The 17543-nt window shown below is 41.3% G+C and overlaps 1 protein-coding gene across 2 annotated transcripts; it reads right to left on the bottom strand.

Annotated features, from left to right (window-relative positions):
• Nucleotides 1–762: 762 nt before the first annotated feature.
• SLC20A1 (solute carrier family 20 member 1) lies at nucleotides 763–17543 on the bottom strand. Of its 2 annotated transcripts, none has more exons than XM_086700581.1 (11): nucleotides 17413–17543; nucleotides 16270–16883; nucleotides 15983–16123; nucleotides 15711–15796; nucleotides 10764–10860; nucleotides 8200–8319; nucleotides 6151–6420; nucleotides 5472–6030; nucleotides 4040–4225; nucleotides 2731–2815; nucleotides 763–1730 (listed from the first exon to the last, which is right to left on the bottom strand). In XM_086700581.1, the coding sequence occupies exons 2-11, from the start codon at nucleotides 16613–16615 to the stop codon at nucleotides 1575–1577; spliced, it is 2046 nt and encodes a 681-aa protein (XP_086556707.1). In that variant the 5' UTR covers nucleotides 16616–16883; nucleotides 17413–17543; the 3' UTR covers nucleotides 763–1574. The 2 variants fall into 2 exon arrangements, with proteins under 2 accessions (XP_086556707.1, XP_086556706.1); XM_086700580.1 differs by having other exon boundaries at nucleotides 17345–17483.

The following is a 17543-nucleotide window of genomic DNA, read 5'->3' as shown; positions in this document are numbered from 1 at the left end:
AGCAGGCATAACTTCATCTGGTACAGTGTAGCTTCTCAAAAGCATCCTCCTAAAACTTAACTCTCAGGACAGTAACTATCTACCTAGTTTGCAAAGCAATGCACTTTTCACTAACTGTTCTGACCAAGGGTAAAAGAAAGGGTCAAGACTCAAGAACAGAGAGAATTTTTAAATAAGCTGAGCTACACACCACACCCCCCATCTGTTTTAGCATCCTTCATAATAGAAAAGCTAGGAATAAATATTTGGTGAAATAGTCCATCCAAACAGGAAAACAATGAGTAGATTTATACATGTTAACATCAAAGTGTCTAGGTTGTGCTATTGAAAGGAAAAATGGGGCACCTGGGTGGCTCAGTAGGTTAAGTGACCCACTCTTGATTTTGGCTCAGGTCATGATCTCAGTTTAGGAGTCTGAGCCTCGTGTCAGGCTGTGTGCTGACAGCCCAGAGCCTGCTTAGGATTCTTTCTGCCCCTCCCCCCACATGCGCTTGCAAACGCCCCCCCCCCCCAAACAAATAAATAACCTTTAAAAAAAAAAAGGAGGAAAAAAAAGGAAAAATGTCAAATAGTTAAACAGTGCCTATGGAGTTATGTCATGTATATTCTGGGATCCCAAGAAACTTAACAGGGAGGAGTGGGGAAGTTTAAGTTGGTCGGTAGTTCTCATTTAAGATATCCACACTCTGCTAAGAATGGCATAGGGCTAACTGATTTGGAGCCCAGATGCTTCAAATATGAACAAAAACCATGAGAACAAAATTTTCTAAAAACTGTAGGCTTTTTTATTCAGTTAAGAGGTAGACAGATGAACATGGAAGGCTGTCCCATTTTACTTGCCCAAAGTTCATATTCCACTTCATTCATCCATCCCACACTGCCAGAAATCTTAAATAACCACAACTGCCAGAAGGCTTTTTCTTCCTACTTCTTTTTAGCAATAATAGTCAATGAATTGCTTGCAAAGAAGTTACTACTAACTTAAATCTTCACCGTGTCCAAAGAACCTCGTCCCTATAAGAAGTTCCCACATATGCCAATGGAACCTGCCACTACCGGACAGGAGGGCAGAGTACAAACGGCTCTATTTCTCTAAGAGACTACAAGGGAAGCTTCAGTTATGTTTCTGTTGTTAAGTCCCTGTGCATGTTAGGGCAGAAGCTGGTGAAACCAACAAAGCAGAGCACACTGTGTCAAATGGCTCTGAATGGTTTAAAAAAAAAAAAAAAAAAAAAAATCACAAGTTATCTTCAGAGACAACATTAAAACATAATGGAATTGAAGCCTGATACAAAAAGTAGAGAATTATGTACAGGAATTCACAGCCCAGAAGGAAAAGGGACCTTAATAGGAACCAGTGGAAACCTGGCTATTTTACATAGCTAATTTTGAGACAAGTCATATTTAGCACAAAAGCAATTATAGCACAAGTAACACTTCCCTCCCACAGCTCCCAAACTTTAAAAAGACTCTTGTCGGTCTTCTGTAACACTGTGATCATTCTTCAAAGGAGCAGGAATGTGTAAGGTGGCCCCAAACATTGACAGGAATTTTAATCTCAAACAGCTTCACGCTCAGAGGATGACATATTTGAAGACTGCCATAATAGCAGCACTGATAACGCCAGAAATGGGGACTGTAACAAACCAGGCCATAAAAATGTTGCGGAAGAGTCGCCAATCAACAGCCTTTTTGGATCGGAGCCAGCCAACAGATACAACAGAACCCACCTAGCAGAGAAAGGGATCAAGGAAACTGATTAGTAAAGGCCAATGGTATTTTGGTAACAGACACACGACCTTATTTATGTAGATAAGGAGCCCCAGACTGCTGGATGAGACTGATTCCATCAAAGATGGTTTGTATTAAGAAGATTACTAATAAGAAGATAAAAACAATATAAAAATCCAATCAAGTCTGTGCTAATTGGGGTAAAATAGGAGAACACTTCCTTTTTCTCTTCTGAGCTACTGGAATTTAATCAACTACTTTAATGAACTACTTTAATAATATTGAACCACTTGGGGTGCCTGGGTGGCTCAGCTGGTTAAGCATCCGACTCAATCTCAGCCTCGGGTCATGATCCTGCAGTTCGTGAGTTGCAGCACAGAGCCTGCTTGGGATTCTGTCCCCACCCCCCAAATAAATAAACTTAAAAAAATATATTGAACTACTTTAATAAGAAGTTATTTTAAGTTTTAGGTTTTCCAAATATCATTTCAGAGGGAGACAGATATTAGACTTCATAGCCAGTGACCTGGAGATATCCTGGAAAAAAAAGGATAACTGACAGACTCCATCTTTTTAAGATCCACCAACTTAAATTGCCTTAAGGAAGCCAGTTTCTTCCTCTTCCCACAGTTAATGCATGGTGATCACGCAAAGTCTGAATTCAACAAGTTTCTTCATACTTCAATTCGGAGAGTCTCTGAATATATTCTTTCCATAAATAAACTGCCCTGCAATGTCCAGTAAGCCTCAAAGACTTGCTAACCAATACAAAAAGGGCTTTTGCATCATTTGGGGAAAGCCTACATCATTTGCTTAAATAAGCATACTAGACCCAAAAATTGTAAAATGTAATAAGCCTTTACATTCTTACAGTCTCGTCCTAAACTTGTGAACTCTTCAAGACTCCAACTGTATAAAACTTTCTAAACCACAGTTTCACACTTAAAAACTCTCTCCATATTATTAGAGCCATTCAACAGACACAATATGTTTACTTACTTTACAATGCGTTGTACTGATGGGAAGACCAATATTTGATGCAATTACTACAGTGAGGGCAGATGCCAGTTCAATACTGAAGCCACTGTAAACATAGAAAGATTAGTTGTCAAGAATAGAAATTGATATTTTAATAAGCTAACATTATTTCAAAGTTAACACAATCTTACTGTGCTCTGATACTCGGTGACAAAACCTTCACTAACAATCTTTAATTCGCTATAGCTCCTGAAATATACTTATTTTTTAATTTTTTTTTCAACGTTTATTTATTTTTTGGGGGACAGAGAGAGACAGAGCATGAACGGGGGAGGGGCAGAGAGAGAGGGAGACACAGAATCGGAAACAGGCTCCAGGCTCTGAGCCATCAGCCCAGAGCCTGACGCGGGGCTCGAACTCACGGACCGCGAGATCGTGGCCTGGCTAAAGTCGGACGCTCAACCGACTGCGCCACCCAGGCGCCCCACCTGAAATATACTTTAAATCAGGCTCTCGGGGCACCTGGGTGGCTCAGTTGGTTGAGTGTCTGACATCGGCTCAGGTTGTGATCTCACAGTTTGTGACTTCAAGACCCACATCAGGCGTGCTGTGCCAGCACAGAGCCCACTTTGGATCTTTTGTTCCCCCTTTCTCTGTTCCTCCCCCGTTCACACTCTCACACTCAAATAAAACACTAAAAAAAGTTAATAAATCAGGTTTAGGCGCCTGGGTGGCTCAGTTGATTAAGCATCCAACTTCGGCTCCGGTCATGATCTCACAGTCCGTGATTTCGAACCCCGCATCGGGCTCTGTGCTGACAGCTCAGAGCCTGGAGCCTGCTTCGGATTCTGTGTCTCCCTCTCTCTGACCCTCCCCTGTTCATGCTCTCTCTGTGTCTCAAAAATAAATAAACATTAAAAAAAAAATTTAAATAAATATATCAGGTTCTCTTCCCTCTTCTCTAATGTTTTGAGGTTTTATGGTTTTCTGGAAGCTCATTATTAAAGTTTGCACTTTTATTTTGAAGAATTTAATAATCAGTCTCAGCTCCCAAGTAAAGACAAAGTATACATAGCTATTCACTCCACACACACCTTTCTCAGAAAAGCTGTACTGTTAAGAAACCACTGGAAATGAATATTTGACCAAAATTATGTTTAAGGGCCAGACAATATGTAAAACCTAAAAGTTCACACAATGAAGAGTAACATCAGGAACTTATATAAGCTTGGGTTACTTTAGATGAAGAGTTGTGTGGTAACACTACACAGTACTATGAACCTTAAGAAAATGAGCATTAATCTTTCTAAGACCTGCTTTGCCAACTTACCTAGAAGGTGTGATCGGTGTCAGATCTTTCCCCATGGTCTGGATAACTCTCCTTCCCCAAACCCACAGACCAATACAAATACCAACTCCACCATAGAGCAGAAGCCATATCGGTGTTGCCACTTTTGAAGAAACATCTCCTGTGTCATAAACCAGATATAAAGCAACCAGAGGACCGATGGCATTGCTGAAAGAAAAAAAGAGGACGAAGATGATTTTTTCAGGCAGAACTAGAATTTCGCAAGATCCAGTTTGCTAAATGACCTACTAGATTATTCAAAGCAAAGCTGGCAAGCTCATCCAAAAGAAATAAATGAAACCCCAATATACACAGCAGAAGAAAATAAAAGCTGCTCTCAGAAGAATCCCATGCATTTGGTGGCCTATCTTCCAATAGGTAGCCTAAAAAAAACGTAGGTTCCAATGGCCAGTTTACAAACCACAAGACTAAGGCTAACAACTAAGTTATCACAACAGTGATTAAGTTTTTCATCTTACACTCAGAGAATTTACTATCAAAGAACTGGATCCTATCTCAATAGACAAGACCATTCTTTGTAATCTCTCTAAAGAAAAAAATTGTACTGCCTGTTTAATAAGTCAATAACTCCTCTGACCTCATCCTTTCTAGACTATTTAGTGTCCCACGGGGTGGTATGAGCAGCACAACCACAAGCAGAGCCTTATAAAAGGGATAACATGATATAAAAATAGAAAGTGTGGTGGGGGGCACTTGGGTGGCTCAGTAGGTTAAGTGTTCAACTCTTTTTTAATTAAAAATTTTTAAACATTTTTATTTTTGAAAGACAGAACTCAAGCAGGGAGGGGCAGAGAGGGAGACCCAGAATCTGAAGCAGGCTCCAGGCTCTGAGCCGTGAGCACAGAGCCCAATGTGGGGCTGAAACTCACAAACTATGAGATCATGACCTGAGCCAAAGTCAGATGCTTAACCAACTCAGCCACCTAGGCACCCTTAAGTGTCTGACTCTTGCTTTGGCTCAGGTCATGATCTTATGGTTCCTGAGTTCGAGTCCCATGTCAGGCTCTGTACACTGGCCAGGAGAAGCCTGCATGGGATTCTCCCTCTCCCGGGCCCTCCCCTGCTTGTACTCGCTTCCAAAATAAATAAATAGGGGTGCCTGGGTGGCTCAGTCGGTTGAGCGTCCGACTTCAGCTCAGGTCATGATCTCATGGTTTGTGAGTTCGAGCCCTGCGTCGGGCTCTGTGCTGACAGCTCGGAGCCTGGAACCTGCTTCTGATTCTGTGTCTCCCTCTCTCTCTGCCCCTCCCCTGCTCATGCTCTGTCTCTGTCTCTCAAAAATAAATAAATGTAAAAAAAATTTTTTTAAATAAACTTAAAAAAAAAAAAAGAAGAAAAAAAAAGAAAAAAAAAAGAAAAGAAAGCGTGAGGCTGAGATTCCAAGTCAACTGACCTGACATCATTTCCACCATGGGCAAATGACCCAAAGCAGGCTGTGAGGATCTGCAGGAACTGGAAGAGGAGAGATACCTCCGGTTTATCCTGGTCATACCATTCTTCTAGAGAGCTGCTACTTCCTTTTCTGTCACCCAGACCCATCTCTGCCTTGACACTCATGTCCATCTCAGATGCCGAGTGAATATCAGACACAGCATTGCAGTAACTGGTGTAACTATCCATTCGAATTCGCTTCTTGCTCTCCGCGTTAGGCCATGTCAGCTTCTCCATTTCTTCACCTTTCTGTTCACCTTCTTTGGCCCGGAATGAATCCAGAGGCATGCCACAAATTGCCATGGTGTAGGAAGTATAGCTATTATTGCGCCTCAAGGGTTTGTCGCCAGAGTCTCCCATGCAGTCTCCCACCTTGGCGAGATGTAATTTATGCAGCAGCTCTTTGTATAAGCCAGAATCTTTATGCACGGTATGATACTGATAGTGGCCACTGGAGTTCATCTGGTTACTGACGGCTTGATTGAACTGAACAAGGTTCCCGTTAGGCAACTGAACTGCTCCTGGCCAAGACCAAAACAGTCACATTAAACACAAAGACCATCAGGTCCAAACAGTGAGCCCCCTCACCAGTACAGGTAACAAAGTAAAACTCTTATTTTCCCCACTAAGAAACCACTCACCATTCATGGCGCTGTCTATGCTGGTTTCCTCTTTCAGGTCCACACTGGGAAGCCTCTCTCGCTCTGGAGCTTCCTCCAAGTCTCCAAGTTTGAATGAGACTGTTCTCTCCTCCACCACAGCCCGGAGGGGCACAGTGGCAGATCCTACCTCAGAAACGGGACTCCTGGTTTCAATATCACTGACAGACAACTTTGTTTCTTCATGGTCTTCTTTCAAGCTATTCTTTTTTTCCATTAAGGGGCTTTCAGAGGGACTGGACTTTATTTCTCCTAGAAAAAACGGGGGATTTTTGTTTGGTTTTGACCAAACTAACTTGTTCCCCATCTCCCCTTTCCCCCACCTCAAAAAAATCCATCTCAAAAATATATTTCAGTGAAAATTCTGGATAATATTCCTGTCTACTTCATTTGCCATATCTCCTATCTTTCCTTTGCAAAGTTATAGCAATGCTTCAGGGGTCACACGCTTTTTCAGTAAAGGGCCAGACCGTAAAATATTTTTTTAGGCTTTGTGGGCTCTGTTGTGTATTCCTGTCCTTCACAAGACAAAGATTGTTGTTTTACAAGGGTAAAAACCATTCTTAGTTCCCTGCTGACCCATTCTGAGGTGAAAGATACCACAAAGCATGAGGCTGACAGACTGAAAGTTTAGACTGCATCTAGTTTATGTTCTTTTTAAAAAAGGAATGCCCCCAAATTTCAGTCCAGGAGTTCAAGTAAAGCAACAGAGCTCAATGCAGGCAACTAAAGATGACAACCTGAATTCCCACCTCCTGAAACAGAGATGTGCCTTATGGTTCTACCTTATGGTTCTAAATGCCATGACTACACAGGAATATTTATTTTCTGCCCATCCTACCGATGCTCAGTATGTTTACATGTTCATTCAGGCATCACAACTAGGCTACAGACTAGGACCTAAAACATTATCAAGACTTGTATCATCTTCTCCTAGACTGGGGGGAAAACGAGGTCAGAAAGTGGTGCAAGCCTCGTTCCCACTGTGCGCTCAGCACAACCAGACTAGCAAAGACCAAAGCCTCTCAGAGGCGTCTCAGTGCAGCTGCATGACGCAGCACTCTTCCTAAGGCCTCTGCAGTCTGTGCATCCGTCCACTTCCAAACAACAAACTTGAAATCACTAACCAAGCATTTGCAGATAGAAAGGGCTGAGAAGATTACTTTAAAAGCTCTCAGCCTGTAAGGAAATGAATACAAGGTTTAAATAAGACTGATGCTAACCAAAATTTATTGTATTTAATTATACTCTACTACCGTGTGATAGTAATGATCTAAATGATTCCTTCACATTAACACTGGAAAATGTCTACCGCTAGAATCTGTGCTATAATTCTGAGAATTAACCAAATCTAAAGTCAGATATAAATATGTGACTTAGCTTTACAGGCCCAAATCTGAAATTACACACAGAAGTAGTTCAGATAAATGTTTCTTGAAAATATTTTGTATCTACTCCTTATTTTATATTAAGATATCCTCACACTTCCCAATTAATGTAAGCTACATCTCTATATATTTCTGTCACCAGCAACTGATGTACGGTAAAAAAAAAAAAAAAAAAAAAATTACATTAAAGGCCCAGTTTGCCCCTAGCATATGTCAAAAATCTCTTATAACTAGGTCTCAGGTCATTTCAAGTCAATAAAAACAGTTTGGGCAGGGGCACCTGAGTGGCTAAGCCAATTAAGCGTCCAACTTCCACTCAAGTCATGATCTTGCAGTTTGTGAGTTCAAGCCGTGCATCAAGCCAGTGTCAGACTGCTTGGGATTCTCTCTCCCTGCTTCCCTTCGCACACTTACACGCGCTCTCTCTCTCAAAATAAAAAAAATTTAAAAACCTAGTCTCTCTCTCTCAAAAAAAAATTAATAAATAAAAATTTAAAAACCTAATTTAGAACAATAAACCCATATTCTGAAATCTCATTTAAATGTGTGACTTCGCCAATCTACCCAAATAGTGAGTTTTTGTACACAAGAAGTTAACAGACACATTGCTAGTTAAAATGATCTGCTACAATTTGTTACTTACGTTCAATTTTTCTCTTCATCCTGGGACATACAAAGAACCAGACGATAAGGGCACAGAAAACTGCACATCCCACCGAGATGAGGATGGTGCCCCACAGAGGAAGTTTGTCAAAGCCCAGCACTAGGAGATAAAATGGTGCATCTTGAAAACCCCAGGGCGACAGCCCCCTGCAACAACGTGTACACCCTCCTCGGGGGGACTCTGGGGTTCCCCCCAAGCCAGCCCATCACCCTTTACAACTGCTGCCAGCCTTAGGTCCACAAGGTTTATTGTACTGACTATACAAATTCAGGAGAAAAATCCAATGGTCATCTGAAACCCACACCTCCACCTCTGGCCCACTCTCCACACCTGCTGGATTCAAGTCCCCCAAGTTCCTTCAAAAACTAGCTTTTTTTCCCTTTCTTTGTTTAGAAGATAAGGATTACTATACTCTGAGGATCTGCAACTAGCTATGAAAAAAAGGAAGCATTCCACTCCCTAGCCTCCACATGGTAGCTGCCACACATTATGTTTGCACATACAGATTTTAATGTTAAAAAAGGGACCCTAAGAATCACATTTGTCATACTGATAAAATTTTCTGTGGAAGTTAATCGAATCCATTGTACTAACCTCCAGCAAAAACCTTTAACAAGATTATCTCTTAGGATACATTATCAAACTAAGATATAGAAAACCGGAATATTATCTATCAAAAGATAAGGATAGTTCAAAGGACCATCTTTCACAAAAACAGTTTAGTGGTAATTTCATTAACAAGGCATATCTTAGAGACATGCCTACTTTTCACATGGCTTTGGGATCATTAATATCAGTCCTCATGTGCTTACCCCTTAAATGCCAATAGGCTTCAAGCCACTAGCTTATACTAAGGACAGAAGTAAAGCACTACAGAATTCTATTTAAGCCTGTAAGATGTTATAATGATCTGTGGTTCATCCACAAATAGCTTGGCTACCTGCAGTTCTTTTGCTTTATTCTGATAGGAACAGATTACTTATAAAATGGAAAATCTATTGCCCCCCAATGATTAATATTTAAAAATCAGATGTAACCGTGGTCCCTTCAAAACTAAAGTTCTATAGTGACTACAAATCTTTCCATTTTAATTCCTATCAATTCTGACCATGTAGTCACACAAACTAAAATATACATGAAGCTTAATTAATCTCTATCACAGTTTAAATCTATGTTCCAAGCCAAAAGGGGAAATGAGAAAGGGAAATTTTTCTTGTAAATGATCCACAAAGAACAGAACAAAAATATCCCAAGTTCCTTTTTCAAAAATGATTGCAAGTTTAAGTTTCTAATTTCACTGAACTATGACCTTTGCTGCTACCAGATAAAACATCTGTGCTTAGAGTGTCACAGGAGACTTTAGTTTAGCATGAAGAACTCAATTTAAAACATAATTGGAAATGTAGCATGCAAGCTTTTCTTTGCCTGTACCATTTGGTGAGGAGTCTGGTATCCCCTAAGTAAGATCAATATTCTCATAAAGTTGTCCATTTTCTTCCCTAATTATTCCAAGAATAAAGACAAGGTTAAAAATACTTAGCTAATTCCATTTTTGGCCAGTGACTTACTACTTCAGTGAAGTTTAAGAACCAATTTACAATCCATTATCAGAAACCAATTTAGTGGGCTCCAATGAGCATTAAAAAAAAGCTAAAGAGAAGTATCTGAAAACATGAGGACACAGCACATAGTAAGGGTAAGTAGCTTCTAAATACTATTCTAGTTTTCTTTCCCTCTCTGTCTCTACGTGCACATATGTCTTGGGCAGCAACGTACAGTGTATTTTTTCCAGTGGGTCACAGTCAAAAGATCAAAAGCCACTCGCCTGACCATCAAGTCAAAAGACCCTAGAGAGCGAACCTGAACTGATAATAAGCAGGTCTGTCAAGTTACAAGTTAGTAATCTTTTTCAGTTGCTAAATTGAACATGGATCATATTTTTATCCATGCTTTGCCTTAGTCCCAAAATAAAAGTAATCATCTGAATCTTTATATCCTCACAAATTATTTTTCCTCTTAGCTGCATGAATTTCTTCTTCCAAGTGCACTTAGATCAGGTGTTTAAACATCCCAACTCTTCTCATTCAAGCAGATTCAGGGAAGTAAATTTAGTGCTTAGAAACAAAAGTAGCTCCATTTGGGAGAGAAAAAAGAGAATATCCAGCAAGCCAGTCCTAAATGACTGATTATTGAAGACCAAATATAACTAATTACTCTTCAGCAGTTGAGGTCAGTATCAATTCCAGTTATTTTTAGCACAGAAAGGAGAAAGGGAGGGAGAAGATCATATTATCGGTGGATCCTGTGAAGACTATAAAGAGTAAAGGTCTGTAGTGATTTAGAATCTGAGCAGGTCTCTTTGGTTGAAAAACTATCTAGGTTAACTCAGCATACACTAGCCTGCAGCCTTCTGAAATGGGCGCAGGCCAGCCACCTTCTAGGAGATTTCAGCCCTGTAAAGCAAAAAGGGGTAAATTGGGCATTTAATGCAAGTCTTATAAACAACGTTAAATTCACATTTAAATATTTTGATATGTACTTACAAGGTGCTCCAGTATACATGATGGAAAAGAGGTTTATTCCAACTGTGCAGGCATAGAAAACTGGCAAAGCTCGCAAACCATTAGGAACGGGATCTGTCTAAAAAAGATTATCAAGATCAGTATCTTGAAAGGTGTTATAAAATTATGTTAACTAACTTGAACTTAAATTTACAAAAAAGGGGGGGGGGTTAAGTTAACTCATTTCCATAGAACTTTGTAAAAGGGCAGGTTCAGGAATTACATAAGGCCAGTTAATGATATCCATAGTAGTAGGAAAAGCCCAGTTGGCCTTGCTCCTGAAAGTCTCCTTACCAAGGCTGATCTCATCTTTTACATCTACCTGAATTTAAATTTGTGTTTGTTTTAGGGGCGCCTGGGTGGCGCAGTCGGTTAAGCGTCCGGCTTCAGCCAGGTCACGATCTTGCGGTCCGTGAGTTCGAGCCGCGCGTCAGGCTCTGGGCTGATGGCTCAGAGCCTGGAGCCTGTTTCCGATTCTGTGTCTCCCTCTCTCTCTGCCCCTCCCCCGTTCATGCTCTGTCTCTCTCTGCCCCAAAAATAAATAAATGTTGAAAAAAAAAAATTTTTATAAATTTGTGTTTGTTTTAGGTTTTTTTTGGGGGGGGTGGGGGGGTGCTATTTCTAACAAAGTCACCTACACCAGTGACTGGTAATGTCTCAAATGTTTCAATACCCAGTGTCCTAAGGTACCCGATTGTCCAGATGTAAATCCGAGCATACACCTGAGATGTACTATACATTTGTAAAGGATATCAAGAAATAGACTATGAGATGTCAGGACATTTCTCACCATGCCTGCAAAGATTTCTTAAAATCAAAACATGTAGAATTACCTGCAACAACAATCTTATCTAGACATTAACAAATACACCACTATTAATGACTTACCAAAGAGCTAAGATAAAAATCAATTGTACACTAAGTTACCTCCTTATTCAACAGACTGTACCAAACACCATCCTGGGCACTAAAATATGGGAGTGAATGAGAAAGTTCCTGCCCTCAGAGAACTAACGTTTACATTCTAATACAGAATAATGTAAAGTAGCAATAAATGCTATGAAGAAAATAAAGAAGGGTAAGGAAGAGGCAGTGATGGAAGGCAGAACACACTGGGAATTATCAGTGGAACAAAGACACAAACCTGGTAAGTCAACAAGCCATGTACATACATGGGGGGGGGGGGGGACACAGAATATTGCAGACAGAGATATCAGCAAGTGTAAAAACCCTGAGGCAAAAACTCAGGAATTGCAAAGAGGCCAGTGTGACTGGAAATAAAAAGAGCTCCACTTAGAACAAATGTGTATTAATTCTACAGGAAAACACCCAGGTCAAACACTTAAAGAGAACACAAACTTGAATATATGGGAAGGCTAAACTATGAAGATGTTATCCTAAAGGTTTAATGCTGTCTGGATAGCAATCCAAAAGAAAATCTTGGGAAAGAGAAAGATCCAAAGTGCTTCTAAAACTTCTAACTAGGATAATCAACAGTTGGGAAGAGGGAGATAGTGGCTGAAGACAAACACAACAGAAGAGAAAGGAAAGATGCCATTCAAAATCAGTAGAGATGGGCCCTCACTGAAACACACTTTGAATTTTAGCTTCCCATGAGGAGCCTGGGTGGTTCAGCTGGTGAAGCGTCAGGACTTTTGATACGGCTCCGGTCAGGTCGTGATCCTACCGGTGTTGAAATCAAGCCACAAGTTGGGCTCCGTTGGGAGCCTGCTTGGGATTGGTCTCTCACTCTCTCTGTCCCTCTCTCCCACTCTCTCTAAATATTTTTTTTAAAAAGTTAATTTTAGGGGCACCTGGGTGGCTCAGTCAGTTAAGGGTCCGACTTCAGCTCAGGTCATGACCTCACAGTTTGTGAGTTCAAGCCCCGCACTGGGCTCTGTGCTGACAGCTCAGAGCCTGAAGCCTACTTCAGATTCTGTGTCTCCCTCTCTCTGTTCCTCCCCCACTCGCACTGTCTCTCTCAAAAATAAATAAAGATTAAAAAAATTCAAAAACTTAAAAAAAAAAGTTAATTTTAGCTTCCCTATCCACACTTTAAATATATATAAAGTCATCAATAAATACACAAATAAATAAGTGCTACATATAGAGAAATAGCCAAAATAAAAATGATAGCCTATACCTAGAACTATTCAGCATCCTGGAATAACTCTAACAGTGTGGGACACACTCCAAGGGCAATCAATAAGCTATCAATTCATAAGATCCCCCCAAAATCAAAACCCATTAGGGATCTATAAACATTATGTAGGGACTTCTCTTAACAGATTTTCAAATACAATTTGGTAATATGGTATCAAATCAAACTAATTAGAGTTGAGAAATAATAGGTTTTATTTTATTTTTCTGGGTTTTATTTTTCTGTACAGTCCAATTATGTATTCCCTGAGGTAACCAGTATTTAATTAGTAGCAGGGAAGGTAGTGAATGAATGATACTTGTGGTTTATTATGAAATACAAGCTCATCATCTTTTAAAAAAAGGCAAAGTTCATAAATCTAGGAACTTTTACTCCCTCCAGACTCGTCTTGGTCACTCGCAAGAGATAACCAAGGCTAACAACTTTATAAGATTTGTATTACTGTATGACCCATCTAACTACACACTTGGAACTTTATCTGGAAATAATGTAAATATCTCATCATCCAGTCATGTGAGATGGGAAGGGGGGCGGGGGGGAGTCTTGGTAACTCCCCATCCCCCAGAATAGTTCATTGTTTACATACTGGATGTTCTGATAAGCCTCTAAAGAAAAAGGCTCCTCTGAGTTTGAAAAGATGTCCTAGATTTAATGTGATTCCTAACAAAAGGGAGACTGCTCAAAGACCCATTTTTCTCTGACTAGCATTTAAATAATAGGATAACTTTCCCTTTTCCCCCATTCCTTTATTGCCCCTAGCCTTTAAGGAGAAGTACCTCATCTCCACTCTGGATTTTCCTACTAGACTACCCAACACCCTTGGCACAGACATCAGAAAACAGAAAATTTTTAAAAAGCAATTTTAATGTTAATTTCCAAAACAGAATCTTAAGTTGAAAAGCAGCTTAATGGTCAAATATTCAGACTTTAACAGCCAGTACCCCCAAAGGTTACCAGCATAAGGATGTTTTGAGATTTAAAATTGAACAGTATCCACAACTATTCACATTCATCACCCAAAAACTCATTAGCAGATTGGACACAAGACTATGATGGGTCACAGGGAGGACAGGGGAGTTTGGAAGTTAAAAAAAAAAAGTCCTCAAAGTCAATACTGCTAAACACTATTCCAATCAGTCTTGATCATGCTCTCATCCTCATACCTACATAAAGAATATATTGTTACAAAGGGAATATATTTAACTCCAGCTCTCAACTGTGGGTAGAAAAATACCTGCCATGCAGTTCTCAAATGAGAGATACTGAACACCTAAAAATCCCTCTTTGCACCTCAGAGCACCACCATTTCCCCTCCAAGAAAGAAGACAAGTTTTATCTTGAGACATACAAAGCCTCTCCAGAATCAGAACAATCTACTTCCCAATAAATAATCAACAAAGACCCAGTGTAAAGTTTCATAAAGCAGGAATCCATAATACAGGATCCTATGTATTCTCCTTGTTCTCTGGTATGGAGTAATCTATATGGCTCTAATAAAAATACTGAAAAATCTGATCTGTGACTACCAGTAAGCCTCGAACCTAAGCATCATGTTATCTATCATATGCTACAACAATTCTGGGGATCCGGCGGGTAGCTCATCAAATCTGCTTGCTAAATAAAATGATATCAAACTTCAAGTCCATTAGTAGTAACAATGAACTATTTACTCTCAAATTCTAACCAATCTATAAATATTTCAATTTTCCAAGTATTCAACTGCTATATTCTGGCAGACTCAGGCCATAGGAAAGAACAATTAATGAATCAATTTACCATAGTGTTTCTACAAAGGCGCAAACCCTTCCCTACAAAAGCTTACAACTAGACCGAACAAGTGGGTCTGAATATATTCTTACCCCCTGGGACTAAGCTACCTATCTCTCTTCACTCAGATGTCTACAGTTTAGGAGCATTTTACAAACTTACAATGGGCCGTTAAGAGCCATTCACCTCAGAAAAAGGACAACTTTGTTTCCTCAGAAAAATGCATTTATTCTTACCAAGTAATTCAGTCCAGTGACAACATCCCTTGTCGTCTACATTTATTTTGGAGCCAGCATCAGACTTCTTGATAAAAGAAATGCTATTGGGTCCCTCAAAAGGGATTTTCAATTGGACAGGAAATTAAATGACTGTCTGGAATTTTTTTTTTTTTTTTTTGAGGGCCAAGGGAAAAAACAAAAAACACCTTTACGGGCTCTTTTTACCCCATCTGGGAAATTAGAGTCAAGTCACTGTGAAAGATAGAGTCCCCACCCTGAAGCTTATAACCTGGTTATGCTAATCAGCACGACAAAAGTTAACTGCGTGGAAACCCAAACTACTCAATTTAACTGTCGACTAAAAAAACATTATGTCAAGACACATTACGACTTACGAACCCCAAGCTCTTAAGTCAAAATGGTCCAAAAAAAAAAAAATAAGTCAAAATGGTCCATATATGTTGATTTAGAGAAAACAGTAATCTACAAACACCTATACAAAATCACCCTGAATAAATTTCCTTATTTTTTCATTCCCAGCTTCTCCTCTATTTCTTGGCACACCATATATTCATTCAATTTTTCCTTCCTGAATGCATTCTGGGCTATCGAAAACTTGACTTTTTCAGAGAGCGCAGCAACATACAAGAGGTGTACCGAACACAGACGTATTTTTTTTAACTTTCCAAGGCCACACTAATCACATCTACAAGAAGGCTAGCAGTCTGAATACCATTGAGTGTGACCCACCAAAGGTCATAAAAGAGGGGAGAGAAAGATTACCTTACGGAGGATGAATGCACGAACAAGGAAGAATAAAATTCCAGACATAATACCAGAAAGCAGTGGAGAGATGAACCAAGACATCACTGGAACAGAACACATTAAAAAGAAAAATGTCAACTAATGAAAATCAGGAACCAAAAAAACTTTAAATTTTAGTATTCCATCTTCAAAACTTTCCATCCCTCCATTTTACACCATTTATTTCATATAATGCCATGGTAGCACATGACAAGAATAAAAATTAAAAAGCCATTTAAAATTAAACATACCAATTTTTATCAGTTCAGACCACTTGACACCCTCCTGCCCCTTTGCCACAAGGGAGAAACCAATGGTTGCACCAACAATACAATGGGTTCCAGAAATGGGAAGCTTCAAAAACGAAGCCACTAGTTGCCACACAGCAGAACCTGAAACACAGGCAAGTTTTATTAAATGGCAAAATTCTCAGGAATGCAGTGCCTTCCGAAGAAGAAAACCTGAAAGGGAGAGCCCAAATATGGAACCACCCGCTTGCTCACCCGCCACCAAGGGGGAATACATAAAAAGAACTTACCAAACATAGCACTGACAGAGCCGGCCATCAACAGCTGTTGGGTCGAGTTGTACATCTCCACGTCGATCAAGCCCTTCCTGATTGTTTCGCTCACTTTGGCTCCCAGAAGGACGGAGCCCACGGTTTCAAAAATACTAGCTAGGATGCAGGCTTGCTTGAGGGTCACTACACCTGAGCCCACAGCTGTACCAAACGAATTTGCTACATCATTGGCTCCCACGGAGAATGCCAAGACAAATGCAATAATGAAGCCCAGGATCAGCATCCATAGGTAGTCCATCAATGGACCAGAAGCAGCAGTAGCAGCAATAGTACTGGTAGTCAGCGTTGCCCCGGTAAATGCCATTCTCTAGACTAGTGGTTTTTATTAATTGTAAGAGAATTACTGAGCGGCTTTCAAGATGTGTAAACAGAATATGAGGTATCAAAAATGCTATAATAAATAATATATATTATATAAAATTAAATACTGTAAACTACGGCACAGAAACCGAGCTGGGGAGTTACTGCTATACGCTGCGTATGAGCATCTGTTGTCTGGGGTTTCTTTGGCTCTGGAGGGCTAAAAGCAAGGAGAATTCCATGGCGGAGAAGAGAAAGGACGCAAGTTCATCCTGGGGGGGGGGGGGGGGGGAGAAAATAACAATAGCAGCGCGCCCTTGGGGGAACCCTTGCGGCGCCCCACGAGGCTGGGGGCTCCGGCCTTGTCCTCTGGCCGCAGCCCACCGGCCCCGGCCCCGGCCCCGAGCAGGGCGCGCGAGGTGGTGGGCACGTGGCGCCGGGGACCTCCTCGTCAGCGCTCGCCCAGCCCGGAATCCCCCACCCCCACCGCCCGCCGGCGGCCCGCGCGCGCCCTCCCCGCGAAAACCGGAAAAGGGCCGTTCCCGCGCGCGCCGCCCGAGGACCGCCAAAAAGGCCCGCGGGCGGGCGGGATGGGGGAGGGAGGCGGACGGTAAGGAAGCCAGAATCCCAGTCCGCCGCCCACGCCGGCCCACCAGACCGCCTCCCGCTCGACGGCGTCGGCGCCTGGTCCCGCCGGGAAAGAAAGCCTTTCCAAGGTGGCGCCACCACTCACCAGAGGAAACCAAGGGCCGAGCGGAAGACCAGACGCGCAGGCTGCGGCGGCGGCACGGACGCACGCACCTGTGGTCGGTGAGCAGACGGCCTGGAGCGGAGGCTCGGGGATGGATCGACAGGGCTGGCGACCCACCCAATGAAGCACCCACGGCGCCTCAGCGGCAGAGAAGAGAAAGCACGCAGCGCGCACCGGCAGC

Source organism: Puma concolor, chromosome A3 (assembly GCF_028749965.1).
Source record: "Puma concolor isolate L17-30 chromosome A3, mPumCon1.1.hap2, whole genome shotgun sequence".
Classification (NCBI taxonomy): Eukaryota; Metazoa; Chordata; class Mammalia; order Carnivora; family Felidae; genus Puma; species Puma concolor.
This window is presented reverse-complemented; position numbering and strand designations above follow the sequence as displayed.